General features: G+C 35.8%; 2 protein-coding genes across 3 annotated transcripts; one reads left to right on the top strand and one right to left on the bottom strand.

Moving 5' to 3' along the window:
- Positions 1-1130: 1130 nt before the first annotated feature.
- Positions 1131-5452, top strand: LOC123217733 (nitrate regulatory gene2 protein-like). Its single transcript, XM_044638852.1, has 4 exons — positions 1131-2414; positions 2494-2678; positions 3170-3393; positions 4413-5452. The coding sequence occupies exons 1-4, from the start codon at positions 1274-1276 to the stop codon at positions 5191-5193; spliced, it is 2331 nt and encodes a 776-aa protein (XP_044494787.1). The 5' UTR covers positions 1131-1273; the 3' UTR covers positions 5194-5452.
- A 1941-nt stretch (positions 5453-7393) lies between these two features.
- Positions 7394-12692, bottom strand: LOC123217129 (serine/threonine-protein kinase D6PK-like). 2 transcript variants are annotated; one of them, XM_044637911.1, is made up of 3 exons: positions 12100-12692; positions 9828-11115; positions 7394-8583 (listed from the first exon to the last, which is right to left on the bottom strand). In XM_044637911.1, the coding sequence occupies exons 2-3, from the start codon at positions 11111-11113 to the stop codon at positions 7698-7700; spliced, it is 2172 nt and encodes a 723-aa protein (XP_044493846.1). In that variant the 5' UTR covers positions 11114-11115; positions 12100-12692; the 3' UTR covers positions 7394-7697. The 2 variants fall into 2 exon arrangements, with proteins under 2 accessions (XP_044493846.1, XP_044493845.1); XM_044637910.1 differs by having other exon boundaries at positions 9828-11168; positions 12100-12691.
- Between the last annotated feature and the right edge of the window lie 5654 nt (positions 12693-18346).

Genomic DNA, 18346 nt, shown 5'->3' with positions numbered 1-18346 from the left:
TATGGTTGGACAGTTTAGATCCAGGTATCATTGACATTGTGGTCAACTAGATTGTGTAGATCTTATTCCATAAAAAACTTGCCTATTAGGGATGGATTTGATTTAAATTGAGTTGATTATATGATTGGCTTGAACTTAAATTAAATCTATAATACTTAAATTAAATTCAAACTCATTCAAATTAATACATAATATTATAGAAGGGGTAAATAATTTTTTGAGTGAGATGAATAGTATCATACAAATGAGTCCATCTTGATTCAAATTATCTAATTGTAGCTCCAATTCAAACTATCCATCCTTAATTTTTTTTTGATCAGTCTCCAAAAACAAAAGGTAAATAGGAGAGATAAAAGGATTAAAAAAAAAGCAATTAAGGTTTCTTTCACATCACGGCAAAAGTTAAAAGCCTAAGCTTTAAAAGAGTGGGTCCAGTGAGAATATGGAGTAGAAAGTAAGGAGAAAAAAAATCCTTTCACCGTTTTCAATCTTTGCCTTTCACCAGCCTTTACTTTTCTTTAAAAGTATCCACTTATTGGGGAATATCTAGGCTCTTCTTCCATCTTTCAATGAGACTATTACTTTGTGCACGTTATGGCTTAAACTTATTCCTATATCTATGGTGATGTTTTGCTCAAAGATTAGCACTCACAAAATTGAAAGTGTGTGGATGATACGAAGCAGTGATTCCATAATGTTTACAGTGGTAGATTCTAATTGAGTTGGTTTGAAACTTTAGTTTAAAGTTTTGTTAACATTGTCATAATGGAGTCAACAACTTTTCTTTATTTGTTATTTGATCAATTCAAATTTGATCTTATACGAAACTGTTTTAAATCAAATTTGTCAAATGTTAAATCCACACCTATATGTCCTGCTGGGAGAGGACTAACAGACTGGCCTTAGACTTAAAATCAACAAATGGGTCCACAAAACCTTGTTGAAAAGCCGGCAATGCCCTTCTATGCCATGCCAGCAAAACACAAACAAAACAAAAAGCAGCCTTCTGCTGTACTACATATTATCACTTAAATCAAATATTAAATTACCCACTAAACAACAACCAAGTGCCTCGGTGAACTTTTTTCTGATCTGATACTTCAAAATGAAAAACATCTACACCTATATATATATATATATATATATAAAGTAGCACAGTTCAACAACCAGCCATAGCCTAGCCTTACTGTCTCTCGCTTTCCCTCACTCTCTAAGAACGGACAGCTCAAATCAGGCGCCACCGTCAACCGCTGGGCCTTTCTGCTTTTCTCCAATGGGTTGTACGGCTTCGAAACTGGACAACGAGGACACTGTTAGGCAGTGCAAGGATCGGCGTCGTTTAATGAAGAAAGCCGTTTACGCACGCCACCATTTAGCGGCGGCTCACGCCGACTATTGTCGCTCTCTTCGGCTCACCGGCACCGCTCTCTGTGCTTTTGCAGCTGGAGAGCAAATCTCCGTTTCTGACGAAACTCCAGCCGTTTTTATCCAGCCTCCAAATCCTTCAACTCCACCTCCACCACCGACGACCAATCACGTAGCTCCACGTGTGATACCATCTCCCAGTCCCAGTCTCCACCCACCTCCTCCTCCTACTACTCCCCCAGTAACGAAGACAAAGCTCCCTAGCCCTAACACTGTTACTGCTTCTACCAAACGACGCCGTAAACCGCCGCGAAAACTCCCTCACATTTTGTCAGAATCGAGTCTTGCTTCGACACCTCGGAGTCAAACTCAGATGTCTGATAATTTCTACCCAACTGCTTATCAAGCAAACTCAACCTATTCAACTACACCTTCACAAGCTTCCTCTGTTTGGAATTGGGAAAATTTCTACCCCCCTCCTTCTCCCCCTGATTCTGAATTTTTCAACCGTAAAGCACAAGAAAATACTCACACCCAACAACACCACCTCGACAGCGACCGAGATTCAGAAACCGAAACTGAAACCGAGAGATCGGAATACGACTTTTTCCAACCTCATAAGGAGAGCCCTTTCCAAAATAGAAATATTGGTAATAAAACTACTAGTATTGTCGATGAGGAGACTGAGAGAGAGGAGGTCCATTGCAGCGAGTGGGGGGATCATTACAGTACTACCACTTCATCGGACGAAGGGGAAGACATAGATAAAGAATCAAGATCCGAGATGGGAAGCCGCTCGAATTTCGGAAGTTCGGTGAAGCAACACCCCATTTATGCCGACAAATCGGAGGATGCGGCTTCCTCTTCAACGAGCTTCCGGGGTAGGGAGATCTCGGATATGAAGATGGTAGTCAGACACAAGGATTTGAAAGAGATTGTTAAAGCTCTTAAAGAGAATTTCGAAAAGGCGGCTGCAGCTGGAGACCAACTTTCTGATATCTTAGAAATCGGCAGAGCTCAGCTTGATCGCAGTTTTAAGCAATTGAAGAGTAAGTTATTATTATTATTAACTTATTTTATAACTTGATGAATTAAATTGTTACATATTATTGTTCTTTTTGGTTGCAGAGACGGTGTATCATTCTAGCAGTATATTGAGCAACCTGAGCTCGAGCTGGACTTCAAAACCGCCGTTGGCTGTTAAGTATCGGCTGGACACTGGTTCACTCAATGAACCCGGTGGTCCGAAGAGCCTTTGCTCTACCCTTGACCGGCTTTTGGCTTGGGAGAAAAAGCTTTACGAAGAAGTCAAGGTTCAATGTTTTTTAATCTTAATTTATTATTATTTTTTAGATTTTTCTTACCTTTTTTTGGTTTTTTAAAGACAAAAAGTAAATGAACTGACTGGAATATCCAAGAGCGGTGGTACAGCGTAAGTCCACCGCAGTGTTTAACGGGTAAGACTAATTAGTAAATTAACAACTCACCCTGTAAAATGATGGGAAAGGGCTGCATTCGAGCCACCAGCGGCTCGACCCCTACACGAACTTCAACCCCACTTAACCTCTATTCTGTAGTTGTGTATCAATCTCCAAGTATTGTCTTTTAGTATAGATATATTTTTTTATGTAATTATCTTTTCTTTCCCTTTATAATTCTATCAACTTGAACTATTTGTCTTCAACCCTTTTGGGGCTTGATGTGGCAGAAAATTTATTGCTACTTAGGATTCTTTTTTTCTTCACCCTCAAATAATAATAAATTCTGTATAGGAAACTTTTCATGGATTTTTTTCCCCTTATAGGCTAGAGAAGGTGTGAAGATTGAGCATGAAAAAAAGCTGTCATCTCTACAAAGCCAAGAGTATAAGGGTGAGGATGAAACTAAGATTGACAAGACCAAGGCTGCTATTAAGAGGCTGCAATCACTAATGATTGTTACATCCGAAGCTGTCAATACTACCTCATGTAACATCATTGGTCTTAGAGACAGTAATCTTGTTCCAGAGCTTGTTGATCTTTGCCATGGGTAAGCTTTCTTTTCCCTCATCACATTCTTAATATCTTTGACTGCTTCTAGTTTTTTAACTTTGATTATTACAACTATTAGTTCAAACAGATAAGTGCTCATATTAGGTATACCTGGTATGTACTGGAGAACTGAGTTCTAATTTGTTACACTGTGGAAAACTTGACAGTTTGGTTCTCTGGCAGTGGCGTTTTGTTTGGTTGGTGAATCATTAAGAGACACATGCTCTGTTATAATCATCTGCTTCAGTTTCTCTATTCGAAGTCTTGTTGTCATGGACTGTGCAATTTTATGGACCTCTTAACATTAACTAGTAGTGGCCTCAATACTGCGGCATGCCCACAGTTTTCTTTCCTTTGATCTCCATGCAATTTTGTAGGCAAATGGAAATTTATGAGTGGAGTGTTAGGTACACTTGATTAACTCATATGGCCCACCACCATTGTCTATTTCTGAATTTAATAAACACGCAATGCCCTACTCCTTCCCCTCCTCTCAACCCCCAGCACCACACCCACCTACTTACAAAATAAAAGAAAATTGATTAATGGACGGTTACTAAATGTGGCAATCTATTATTGAATCATCCTCCAAAAGCAAGCTATGTTCTTTTTTTCCCCTCTATGCTACCCCAAATTACTAACTGGTCTTTTACTGCTAAGCTATACATTATAGATTCTGAAATTTACAACTTTTACACTTGCTGTTCTTGCCATCAATAGCTTGTGAGCCACATTGTTTGTTCACTGGCTACAACTATTTGATCCGGGGAAGCCAAACTTAATGGTGCAGAAGCCTTTAAAACTTAAACTATACCCAGAAGTACCTTTAACACACACACACACACAAAATACAATAGATGTGACAATCTCAATTTGGGCTCAAGTGACTTCTTCAAGAAAGCATTAATCATGGTATTATAGATTCCTGTCTTTGTTGTCAAAATAGTAATTTGTTTGATCTTCTCATTTATGTCCATTTTAGATCACAAATTTTAATAAATGAAACCTTGGATTCAGGCTCATGTACATGTGGAGGTCAATGCATCAGTATCATGAAATTCAAAAGGACATTGTGCAGCAAGTTCGTGGTCTTGTGAACCGAGCAAACCATGACTCAACTTCTGAATTGCACAGACAAGCAACTCGTGACCTTGAATCAGCTGTCTCTGTGTGGCACTCTAGTTTCTGTCGCCTGATAAAATTCCAGCGCGATTTTATCCGGTCCCTCTATGACTGGTTCAAGCTTCCTCTTCCTGTCAGCAATGACAACATGAGTATCAAAAGGGAACCATCTGAGGTGCCTGCATTTTGTGATGAATGGAAGCATGCCCTTGACCGTGTCCCTGACATGGTTGCTTCTGAAGCCATTAAGAGCTTTGTCAATGTTATTCACGTGATATCTGTACAACAAACGGTAGAGTTGAAGATTAAAAAGAGAACAGAATCTGCCTCAAAGGAACTTGAGAAGAAGGCTTCATCTCTTCGAAACATAGAAAGGAAGTACTACCACTCATACTCTATGGCTGGTCTTGGACTTCCTGATGCTGGACCTGAGAATGGGCAGGTGTTAGATGCTCGGGATCCACTTGCTGAGAAAAAATCAGAGCTCGCCACATGTCAAAGACGGATGGAAGATGAGATGCTGAGGCATTCAAAGGAGGTAGAGGTGACGAGAGCAATGACACTGAACAATTTTCAGACAGGCTTACCAGGGGTTTTTCAAGCATTAACCAGTTTCTCTTCCTTGTTTACTGAAGCTCTTGAATCGGTTTGCAACCATTCCTATGCTATCAAATAATTATTTTAACTTAAATTATTCCACTTAAATTTTTGAGTCAAGTTTCAAATGTAAAAGACAGATTTTTTTTTATAAATATTTTGCCTTTGGGGAAGAAGCAGGCCTAAGAAGGTTTTGATTTGTAAATATGTAGAATTATTTTCCTGGGGATTTGTTCTTTATTTAGTATGGCAAGGGTTGAAGAATGTATTTGTAGAGGAATCAGAGATTAGCCAACTTGAGCAAATGAATAAATATGCAGTTCATTTCTCTCTTCCAAGATGCTTATTCTCTATGTAATTGTTGTTGGAAAAAGACATTTAGATGATTTGGATAATAATCTTTCTGTATATCCACAATTGCATTAGGATTTTCTTATTGACTTTAGAATTATTAAAAAAAATAGCCATTACAGCTAATTATATTATCTGCTTCCCTTTCATAAATCAACTGTTAAAAATGAGTTCAGCTAGAGGCCTAGGCAATCGTCTTCGATGCTAGAATTGAGATTCCAGCTGAATAAGCCAAAAGCTGAAGCCCCTTCTTCACCTGTTTTAACTATTATTAGGTTTTGTAGGGAAAGAACTATTTCCCATTCAAATTTTAGGCATTCTCGAACCTATACCCATAGGATAAAAAACCATTTCTCCTATCCATAGCCAAACTTCTGTTAATTTTTTCTGTTAAAGGGAGGGATAAAATAGTTATTTTACTGTTTATATTAAAAAGTTATAAAGTTTATTATTCTCCCAGGTTTTAAAAACTAATATTTTATCTTTACATAAAGTTTTTAAACTTTGAAAAGTAATATTTTTACCCTCAAACCTAGGGTTTTTATATTTTTAAAACTCAGTCGCCTTCCATAACTTTTAAAAATAGTAGTTTCACTCTCATTTTTCAATTTCATCTTCCGACGTTATTTCTAACCTCCTCCTTCTCCTGGTGCGACGACAGTGGTGCAATGAAGAGATCTTCATCTCCTCGTCGCACTGTGAGACGAAGAGACGAAGATCTCTTCGTCGCACCACCCAGACTACAAAGGACGACATCGCTCGTCTCATTGTTTAGACTGGATGACGAAGTATTATCCTTCGTCTGTTCTTCCAGATTTGGACAATGAAAGGTCGTCCTTTGTAGTCAAAGATGAGAGATCGATGAAATGCGTCGGTCATCGATAGTGGCCGGAGAAAGAAGTAAATCCTAAGGGTAAAATCTAAACTTTTCAAACTTTGAGGATGGGTTGAGATGTTAATTTTTAAAACTTGGAGGGAGAAATGATAAAATTTTAAAGTTTCAAAATTTATAAGTAAAATAACGATTTTACCCCTGTCTTTAACTGAAATTTTGGATGACAATTTGGCCATGGATGGGAGAAAGGGTTTTTTATTTGTTGTGGGTGTAGGGTTTAGAATGCCTAAAATTTGGGTGGGACATAGTGCTTTTCCCGGTTTTATTTTAAGGCTTCTTATCATCCAGACATTATGTCACGAAAGACAAGATGATAAGATGTATACCCAGTTGCATTCTCTTGCGTGAAATATTGGTATACTTTTGTATCGGCAATTGTGTACTAGACTTTATATATATCGTTACGTTATTTTGGGAAAATCGAATTATCACTTGGGATTTTTTTTTCGGAGATTTTACTTTCAAATTTTGCCAACACCAAACTTTTAGATTTTAGATTTTACTATTTAAAACACTAACTTTTCACGATTAAAGAAAGGTGGATTTGAGTCAAATCTAATAAAAAAATTTGACCAAGCCGACAACTGACAGTTTAAGCGATTTGGCCCATTTTACGAAAAATGGGGCCATATCTAAGTTTTGAGTAATGGTCCAATGGGCTCTGACAAACAACTGGAATGGAATCTAAAAGCTGATAAATCTGTCACTCAATTTCACGCTTAGCAACTGTTCGGTTCAACTAAAACCTTCTCACCTACCCGGTGTTAAACTACACTGGAACTTGCCTCTTAACCATTATACTTCTTTTAACAATTTTTTTTTTCTTCTTCAACACTATCATTCAATAGTTGAACAAGCCAAACTCAATCTTTGAACTCTCTATTATAAATTTGAACTAAACTCGAACCATTCATTCTTATTAAATATATATAATTTTTAAATAGCTTTGCAGAATTAATTCCAAATTAGAATCAGAATGAGAAAGGCTCGTTCATTGCTTTAAGTTTTTATACCAGTAGATCAAGTCTGCAAATATTACACAACAGACCAGAAGGGCAAAATTTTCTTTATAAATTCAGATTCACAATTCACAATTCAAAATCTTAGCTCTATTGAAAGGATAACAAGTAGTCTACTTAAAGACTAGGCTCTGGTTTATAGAAATCTCTTCTAAATGTCTGACTGCAGGGCGATCTCTAAGCTTAACCCAACAGAGTTTGTGAAGTGAAGCTATTCATTTCAAGTTGTGATGATTTTTTCTCTTTTTCTTTCAAGTGATTCAGTCAGGTTAATGATGATACACATACAACACAGCCATAACAAACTTTTCATCCAAACTAAAAAAACTCAAAGTCCAGATATTTACCCCCAGACTTCATCATGTCGGTACCCACCATCCTTTTACTGCTACTACTCATGCCAACTGGCTCAGCCGGTCCAAATTTCCCAGGAAGCTCAGTCTCCACCAGTCTTGGCACTTCTGGTGGTGTACTGCACCGTATCAGAGCCCAATTCACACCTTCAAAGAAGGGGTGCTGCTTTATTTCAGTTGCACCTCTCTTCACCCCAAGCCGCTGTTGTGGTTCCTTCACTAGTAAGCCCCGTATCAGATCACGACTGGCATAACTAGTGGGTGGTGAATCTGGGAATCTGAGTTGTTGCCCCACCACATTGAACAGTGTAGCTCGGTTGCCAGAGCCTTTGAATGGGGTTTTACCATAAAGTAGTTCGTGCAAGAAAATGCCAAATGTCCACCAATCAACTGCACTACCATGGCCCTCCCCCTTAATAATTTCAGGGGCTAGATACTCATGTGTTCCAACAAAGGACATGGACCGGGCTGCTGTAGGCTCTGCAACCAGTTGTGGTAATGTACTAGATGGCAATCCAAGGTCAGATCGAGGCTTCGGGGACTTCTTCTTGCTTTTCGGAGGGAATATTCGAGGCATAAAGCAGGCAGGCTGTATGCATACCGATGAGGGCTCAATACAGGCTGGCTGGACACAGAAGGCACCACCAGCTGCCCGCTTCGAAGGATCCGAATCAAATGACGAGGTCTTTATCAGGGTGGGGAAAACTGTGCATCTCAAAGAAAGGTCAAAATCTGAGAGCATAATGTGGCCATCATCGCGGACCAGAACATTTTCAGGTTTCAAGTCCCTGTAGACAACTCCAAGCATGTGGAGATATTCAAGTGCCAGCAAAACCTCTGCAGCATAAAATCTGCATATATGAGGAAAGAAGATTAGTTTTTAACTTGTCTGATATAGATGATCAGTTTCAGAGAAAAGCAAGATTGCATTAAAGGCTGACATGAATGAAGAAGTGTCACACCAGCTACTATAAACTGTAAGGATGACTTAATTCTGTGGCAAAGACAGTTAACCCGAAATACATATCAAGCACATTGAGATCTCCCCAAAAATTAATTGAATAACCTAGTCAGTACCTGATTATGCTCAAGGCTTCAATTTAAATTTCTTACATATCAATTATCTCATGGTTGTCTTTGACTTAGGATGTCAGATGACACTCTCTGGTTCGCTTCCCTGCTATTTTTCTTGGTGAAAATAACCACTGGACACTGACAATACTGCTGTATGTAATTAGCTGACTTCTCCGTTCAAAGTTGTGAAATTATAATGACAGCCTAGAACTATTTCATACACGAAGAAGATACAACTAAAGTTTCCTAACAAAATCTGGTTCATTGATATTTTCTTTGATTCCTATTGAAAACTAAAGGAAAAAGAATCTCTCATCTAATAAAAGTAAGTAAAATGAGTGGTATATAAGTGTGGTGAATTGAACTTTAAAATAAACCAATTGATTTGGTGTAATATGAGTTTTGATCTCCACACTTATAGACCCAATATATTCTGACATGGTATCAGAGCACAAGTCAAACAACAGACTTAATACCCTAAAGTGTTTCTGGATACAAGTGACAACGTACCCGTTTAAACTGACTTAATCAAACGGTAAACTTAACCGCCTATGATGGTTGCACTTTAAAGGGGATATTGAAGACTAAAAGAAAAAAGAACCCAACATCTAATAAAAGTGAGTAAAGTATGGTGAATTAGACCTTAACATAAGTTAATTAATTTTATGTAATATGAGTTTCAATTTCCACACTTATAGGCCTACTATATTATGACAATTTCGAATCAGGTGAAAAATAAAGTTATACAAGTAGTTATTGAACATTTTGCAACATTCATCTAGCAAAATTAATAATTGCAATGCTGTGCCTATGAAATAATCAAAAAGATAAAAAAGGACAAGCATCACTGCATGGTAGTTCAAATATCTCTAACCTTGCTAACTCTAACAACTAATTTCCCCAAGAATTCTGAATATGGCAAGAACAAATTGTGCAACAAGAACTTGTGTCTTTGTTAGATGTGAATACCTAAAAAATACAGGATATATAGAATAAAACGCTATTAGAACAAAAACCATACCGTGCAGCATACTCAGAGAAATGTTTCCCAGGCTGCCTTTGCCTCAACGTGTGCAGATCACCTCCTGGGCAATATTCCATAACCAAGCATGAGAATCTATCTGTCTCAAAATGCGTATACAAAGTTGGCAGAAATGGATGGTCCAACAGCTGCAAAATTTCCCTTTCTGTCTGAGCTCTAGTCAACTTCTTCCTACTTGCAAGGGATGCCTTGTCCATTACTTTCATTGCAAAATAACACCGGGTACTACTCAGCTCTGAGAGATACACACTGCCAATGTCACCACAACCGAGCCTTTTGAGTAACCTAAAATGATTCATGCCCAGGAATCCATCCCGTGCTCGGATTGCAAGGATAGCCTTCCACCTTGGATCATTTCCTTTGTGAGGTTTATTAGCACTACCGGCAATGTTGCTCCAGCTACTGTCATCGCTTAGTCCACTGCTATCACTTGCTCGACTAATACTAGTTTTTGCACTCTCAAGAGAATCCCCTCTGACACTGCCTTTTGTACTCTCACAGTTCCTCTCCATACTAAGCATGCCATCACTTGTAATGGCATCACTGCGATACGTACTGGCACAGCTATTAACAATGCTCATAGCCGTGAAAACACCAGTACTGTCGATGCTACTATGTGGACTTACATTGCCACTTGGAGGCAAAGAAGCATCCCAAACACATTCTTTCTCCTCTGACTCTGGTGGAAGGAGTGAGTTCTCTGTATTTTGTGATGCACGAGGAACTGAAAATGGAGAAGACACTACACCTAAGTCACCAGGTTCTTCAACCAAACTTTCTGCTGGTGAAAGAACAGCCGAGCTTGGTTTCTTGGGAGGAATCTTGATTGAAAGATCCTCTAGAAAAGGTCCCTTCCTTGAAAAGCTTTTCATCAGGCATGCAGCCTCGGATTTGTTTTGACCGATTGGTACATACACTGTTTTCATCAGATCTGTATCAATTGGTTCTGCCGGATGACTAGCCCCAGAGAAAGAACTAGAGCCACCATCCTCAAGCAAATCATCGTTGTTTTTAAATGCCTCAATATCAGGTATAAGTTCCTCCTGTTCAGGCAAAGAATCTTTTCCCTTCCACATCCTCAGAGGTGCAGATGAGTCTGAACACTGGAAATCTCTTGCTTTGGATTGAACCACTTCTCTCGACAATCCTCTATGCACAGTTGAAGCCTGACCAACTTCAATTCCTGATGCCATTGATGAATTTGATACCCGGACGGCAACAGGATATTTTCCAGGAAGTGACTTTGATTCCGGAACCTTTTCCATGTCTGATGAGTAAACATACAACTTTACATGGAATAATCTATTGGCAAAAATAACCCTGCAAACAGGAATAAATTTGAGTTCAGTGACTACTTTTATATGCTAGTCAGATTTTAATCAATAATCAATCAAAGAGCTACAGTTAATTCCTCCTTTAGAGAAATCATACCAATCCATCAGCATATGAAAATCCCTAACTTTAGCCTACTCAAGCGGCATAAAAGAATCCTTAATAGTAACTATCCTACCTTTCTTGGAAGAATTACGCACTAAAAGCACAAATAATAATATCAAAACTCAGGCACCCCAGGTTTCCTAGATCCTGAGAAATCTGCTTTAACTGACAAATTAAGTACCATTAGTCTTAATCGAATAGAGATTTTCCCCATTGTTATTTCTTAATTAGATCCTCTCTTCTACATTTTCTCTCCAGAAACGGAATTAAAGAGAAACTGAAATGCCTAGCATTAAATAAAAAAAAAAATCAGAATTCTAACCCTTTTCTAAGCAAGCCACAAAATCATTCCGAGAGCACAAAACCCTCATTTCATAAATGCTCAAAAACCTCACCAGATAATGATCTGCAAAATCCTCAACTTCTCTAACAACCAAGTAACAAATAAACAAATACGAAATATTAAGTCAAAACCCCAATAAATAAATTAATAAAAGACGGGAAAAAAAACCACAACACCAGCTCAAAAAAAAAAAAAAAAGGTGAAAAATACAAAAATTCTCCATATTTTGTATATTCTTATAGGAGCACATTCCCAACACACACTTGAATTCTACGCAAAACCTCAACAAAAAAGAAAACAAACAAAAAGAATATGAAGAATTCAAAGCCAGTAATGGCCAAAAGAGCGATTTCGATATTACAAAACAGAAAAATTAAAAAAATAAAGAATCCGAAAACAGAATATTCGTTTCACACTTTCACTCAAACAAAGAAAGCCAAAAATAAATTAAATTAAATTAAAAAAACGCACCAGTAAAATCAATATTAAGAATCTGTATGGACTGGAACAAATTTGTAAAGGAATCAAACAAGCATTTCAATCAGAGTTTCAACCGAGCTGAAGCCTCTTCTCTCTCTCTCTCTCTCTAGAAACTCCGAAGATAATTTTAAGTAAAACCAGACTTTTGTAGAGCCCGAGCAATGATAGCTCGGAGCTCCTTTTCTTCTCTTTTCTTTTCTCTTCTCTTTCTAGACAGTGGACAGACTCCTCTGCAACTGCTACTAGTACAGATTTCTAAAGGAATCAAACAAGCATTTCAATTAGGGTTCCCACCGAGAAGAAACGCCTTCCCTTTCTCTTGAAAATCCAAAAATAAATTTAAAGCAAAACCAGAATTTTGTAGAGCCCGAGCGACGATAGCTCGGAGCTCCTTCTTTTCTTATCTCTTCTCTTCTCTCTATAGACTGTGAACAGACTCCTCTGCAAACTGCAGCTAAAGCTCGAGTTAATGGCGACGGTAGCTTTTGCTTTTTTAAAATTTAAGAAGAAAAAAAGATTGCTTTGTACGGGATGGGATGGGCAGTGGGCAGTGCACTTTAGCTCTCTGAGTGATAGAGAGAGAAAGAGAGAAATGTAATTGTGGAAGACGTGGTGGGAGGCCATGGTGGGGTTCTCTGGCCCTACTGGTTTCTTCTTTAAACTACACTTCTTTTCATACGTGGGGACGCTCTTTGTCTCTGTGTCATAACAATGATGGTCAAACTTTCACGTTATTTGAATTAGGTTTTGGATTCTTTTGATTGATGGATTGAAGTATTTGAATTAACATTAACAACCGCACTAATGGCGCGTGCAACAATGAGACGTTACGTTGTGTTTTGTCGTTTATAAATTGAATAATACTCTGTACATATATATATATATATACCTATTATTATATAATTAAATATTATTTTATTTTTAATTTAAATTTATTTAATTATAAATAATATATGTAACTAGATATATATTTATATGCTCAAAATAAATATATATAATTTTATTATTATAAATAATTTGATATGATCAAATCTTATCATAATTATTAAACTAAAATTTTAATTTTAATTAAATAAGTTGAGTTTTGAGTTATCTATCGGTTATTTTTATAAGCGAGTCAAGTTTTAATTAATATAAATATTTGAATTTGAATTAGATTAAATGAATTTTAAATTAAATTTTATTTTAATTTAATTATCCCAAATTTACTTTTTTAATTTTAATCAATCTCTAATTGGTTATTATTTGCATTTGGTTTAAATCAAATATAACTTTTGATAACTGACCAACCATATTTAGTTATTTATTATTTTTTTCTTCATGACATTATTACAACTTGTCAATAATATTAGGTGACTTATTCCAACCTAAACTATATTTTTTTCTCATTTCTCTATTAATTTTAAAAAATTTAAATATCTATTTATTTGTTAAATTTTAAAATTATTATCAGAGATAAAAATATTATTTAATAAAAAAAATTTAAAAATAAAAATTTATCACATTTTCTCTCATAAGTTTAAAATATAACAATTTCATTTTATCCAAAGTTTAAAAAATGATCATTTCTCTTCTAAGTTTTTTTTCTTCTCTCCAGCAAACAACTCTTTCCCAGTTGTCAATATTCTCCCTCTCAGTAAGTTTCTCTCTGCCTCATTGTCTTGCCGCAACCCTCTCATAATCTGAAGACAAAAAGGAGAACATCGACAATTGAGAAGGAGTTGTAGTGAGAAAAAAAAAAATAGTTATTTTTCAGATCTTAGATAGAATGAAACTATTAGATTCTTAAGTTAAAAAATATAATAGATTTTTAATTTTTAAATATATTTAATTAAATTTTAAGTGGAAATAAATCTTTTGGCCATAATATTAAATCACAATTTGATGGAACATGAACTTGAACCAATATTAGGCTCAGCCTGAATCAGCCAATAGTTGCTTGCTTCCTTAATTTTTAGCTAAGAGTTGAAAGCCACAGGGATGTGTTGTTACGCCGTACAAGAAGAGCATTTACAGTGGGGAATCTGTGGTTGAAGTTTGAAGAATGAAGGGATGAATTATGAAAGGTTGCTGCCTAATGACTAGAATTAACAGTGTAAAATAGATAGATACTTGCTTTTGTGAGTATAAGAAAGACGAAGATAGGTGGTGGCGATTTTGACGTTTCCACAAAACTTGGTAAAACATAATAGGGTCCACCGCGTCGGCCATGAATTTGTCTCAGTTTTTCATTGCTTTTTGTGGCCGTGGTGGATTGCTCTTTTCAAGTTGTAACTTTACTATCACCGTAATCTGTATTATATACGTCGTATTCATGAATATTTAATTATAATTAAATATAAACAAGATACAACTGAATTTTAACTTAATGAAATTAAGTTTGAACAAGGTTGACTAGAGTTCTACTTAAATATTAAACTCGTTTTCAAGCTAGCAATGAACTCATTAGAGTAACTATTGAAAGATGACACCTTGAGAATGACACAAATTCGAAAACATAAAAAAAATTTTAATAAAAACTTAATTTAAAAGTAATTTAATTTTAAATTTGATTTATTTATAAAAACAAATCTAATGCTTTAACTTAAGCTCAAACTCAATTCCTTAATTCAATTTGACTTGTGTATGAGACCAGAGTAGCCCATTATAATTTAGAAAGGCCAAATGACTATTTCCCAACCAAGATTTGATGCAAACTTAATTTCTCATGTATTAATTATCAAAAATTCAAACAATTACCTGTCTGTTAAATTTTATTGTTATCATTAAAGATAAAAATGTTATTTATTAAAATATTTTTAAAAACTATAAATTTATCATATTTTTCCTCTTAAGTTAAAAAATTTATCAAATTTTCTCCCAATCAAGGTTCGAAAAATGACAATTTCCTCTTTAGGGTTTTAATTTTTTTCCCTTGATTTTCTGGAGACTTTCTTTGTCACTATCGCTATTGATCTCTTCCTCTTAGCACTCTCTCTCCCTTTCTGATGCTCTCTCTACCTCCACACCTCATCTATTTCCACCGTCAACAACGAAATGCTGCTAATGACGACGGACGACACACAAAGGAAGGTGAAGGATGATCAACGAAGGAGGATGATGGACAACAAATGATGAAGTGATTTGAAACCACAAAGGAAGACAATTTACCTTTGTTAGAGATAAAGTGATTTCGTCTTTGTTAAAGAGTGAATGGAGAGCGATAACGAAGAAATGAGAGAGACAGTTGATAGTCAGCGACGATGATTGATCGTAAAAAAAAAGATCTGGAAGCCCTAAAGAGAATATAGGTGAAAATGATGTTTTCTAAAACTTTGGGGGGCAACTGTTTATGAAAAAAATATGAGAAAAATCAATTTTTAAACATAAAAATAATGAGGTTAGGGGAAAAGATAAATATTTCAAAATTTGAAGATAATTATTAAATATGAATTTAAATAAAATTTTTAAATAATAATTCTATTCTTAATAATAATAATAATATTTAATATATAAATAAATATTTAAATTTTTGATAATTAAAGATAAAAAATTATGTTTGCATTAAGCCTTTGATGGGAAATAGCCATTTGGCCATTTAGAAACAACTAAAAGGACAAAATGTTGACGATTGAAAGTCGGAAAAAACCCCATTATTCATAAGGCAATCAGTTCGTTTATTAATAAAGCTTTTTTTTATTGGGTAAGTTATTAATAAAGCTTTAAACTGAAGAAATTGCAGCCATTTTGTTTAGAAAGATTAGCGATGATGCAAGCGTAGTCCACATATGAACAGTTGTGAGAAGGGGGAGGTGGTGGCGGTTGTCGACAATAACATTAAGAGAAAATGCGTCATCAAGCAATCCAATGGGCGGGATTTGGACGTTCAGGAAAAGGACGGCTACGCGTGCATGGTCAATTAGTCTCTTCTCTTGCTTGCATGGCAGTCAATAATGGACAAAAGGATCGGGGTGATTAGGACCATCAAAAAGAGACCGACCCACCCACTGACAAACACCGTCAGTGAGGGGTCAACTTCCACTTCAAATTCATTAACACTAATAAGTTTTCTTTTTCTTAATACACTGCAAAATGTAAGGTGGAACGGTGTTTTAAATTTAATACCGGCCTAGGCTTTGACTCACTCAAGAAATTGTCATGAGTCGATTGATGACCCAATTTATCATTATCAGTGGTTGAATCAGTATATCATTTGAGAAAGTTTTGTTAGTAATTTTACTTATAGATCAAATTGAGAGAGTTTTATACGTGATTTTATTATTTTTAAGTGAAAGGTGAAAAAAATTTATCATTCTCCTCTTCAACTATTCTGATTTCGTTAATAAAATTATTATTTTTAACTTATTTTAACATCAATTTTTACATTTATTTTAAATATTTCTTATATTGATCGTTGCATTTTTGACATCGAAGTTATCATTTGATTATTATTCAAAATTATTCTCATCATTTGATTTATTTTCAACTTCAATTTTATCATTTTAGATGATTCATTCTCACTCTAACTTAATGATTCTCCTACAACCCAATGTAGGATTTCTAATTGCACTGTGGTTCAATATAGTGTAATAGTTGTAGACATTCCACCGTCACTCAGGGCCATCGTTCCAATTGGTCTCGAACAAATAGGTTGAACAAAATCCGAATTTTAAAACCATATTGCAGAATAAAAGTTAAAAAAAAAGGAAGGAAATTATGATGTGGCAAGATAAAGGATGGATGAATGGATGGATAGATGATGGTGAACATAATTGGTAAACTTTATGAGTCGATGGTCACGATCAATTGTTGAAGTGGGTCATGCGAGACTCCAATCCCATAAAAGGTATAGTTAGTGATTAAAATGATTAACCCAATATTTTACTACCACTCATTCATACCCACATTTCCGAAAAAGAAATGTTTTGTAATCTGTTGTGGGCCTGGCAGTTGTTGCTTGCTTTTTGAAAAGGGCAAAGTTAGAGGTTTGAAAGTGTGGGCTTTGCCGTCGAGTATTGGAATTGGTGTAAAAGTGAGTCATTCAAAGGTGGGTAGTTCCTTTCTCACTTGCATTTGGTCCATCATAAGCTGCTATTACCTGTAAATCCTGCACCTAATGGGGATTATACATATGCTTTTTCTCTTGTTGTAGAGAGATAAAGAGAGTTTAGCAGTGTGATTTTAGTCATCTCACGCAATTCTCTGGAAGTATCTATATTTTGGGCTTGAAAATATAAATTTGTCTCTATCTAGATTCAATCTCAAGAGAGATCCTCGACTTTCAATCTTTCTTATGAGTCATTTTAACGGTAAATGATCATTTTTCATTTCAATTATTTATATTTATATTATAAAAATCATTTGCTATCTATTAAAGAATACACAATTATCCCATTTCTATGAAATAAAAAATTAAATTAAATATATTCAAACTTATCTCTTGTCCTATAAACTCATAATTGTATAAAGGGTTAAAAACGTTAATTTGTAATCACCTCTGTCAATTTTATAAAATGGTGGATGTAAACTTCTGAACAAACCGCTTTAGTTTGAATATGAGCTGGATAGGGTTTTAAGATCAAGCTTATTTTAGTTTGAGTCCAGTCCTCCCAATGTCTTTTGTTATCTACTCGGGTCTAATTACAGATATTGTTAAAACTCAAAACTCCTCACACTAATCCCCATCCCTAAGTCGCCCATTATGTTTTATGTCTGCAAGCTCATAAAGCACATATTCAATCTGTCTCTTCGCGAGTATAATCTCCTTGAAGCACTTTTTTGCACATGCGTAAAGCACGTCTGCACTGGTATCTATAATAGGACATGTTGGCGAAAAACATGAACGAGCTGCGTGATTTGCCCCACCCATATGTGGCGGCATGACACAATATTTACTACCTTCCACCTTAATCTGTTTCTAGTCTAAGCTAAACCTGTAGAAACAAGAAAACTAAGACGTAACAATGCGGCGGAGACGGCTAATTGTGTCATTAGTAGCTTCATCAAGAAATGGAATTACTTGTAAACAGACAACTCATAATCACACCAATTTTAGTCTCTTGATTGGAGTCTTAACCCACCCGGACAACTATGATCGTCGTCATTTCCTTCGTCTTGTCTATGGTATCCAATCATCTCCCATAGCTGAAATCAACATAAAATTTATCTTCTGCCGACTTACCAAAGACGAGCAAAGACTGCCATTGCTCTATAAATTCTACGCTACAATGATATCATAGTCCTCAACTGCACTGAAAAT

Source organism: Mangifera indica, chromosome 5 (genome assembly GCF_011075055.1).
Source record: "Mangifera indica cultivar Alphonso chromosome 5, CATAS_Mindica_2.1, whole genome shotgun sequence".
Taxonomy (NCBI): domain Eukaryota; kingdom Viridiplantae; phylum Streptophyta; class Magnoliopsida; order Sapindales; family Anacardiaceae; genus Mangifera; species Mangifera indica.
This window is presented reverse-complemented; position numbering and strand designations above follow the sequence as displayed.

Bases quoted from the DNA above. Each gene is read 5' to 3' on its own strand.
- LOC123217129 (XM_044637911.1), bottom strand. From the start codon at position 11,113: ATGGAAAAGGTTCCGGAATCAAAGTCACTTCCTGGAAAATATCCTGTT. The intron at 8,584-9,827 runs GTATGGTTTTTG...TCATATATGCAG, and splicing joins TTCTCTGAGTATGCTGCACG to ATTTTATGCTGCAGAGGTTT.
- LOC123217733 (XM_044638852.1), top strand. From the start codon at position 1,274: ATGGGTTGTACGGCTTCGAAACTGGACAACGAGGACACTGTTAGGCAG. The intron at 2,679-3,169 runs GTTCAATGTTTT...TTCCCCTTATAG, and splicing joins AGCTTTACGAAGAAGTCAAG to GCTAGAGAAGGTGTGAAGAT. The intron at 3,394-4,412 runs GTAAGCTTTCTT...CCTTGGATTCAG, and splicing joins CTTGTTGATCTTTGCCATGG to GCTCATGTACATGTGGAGGT.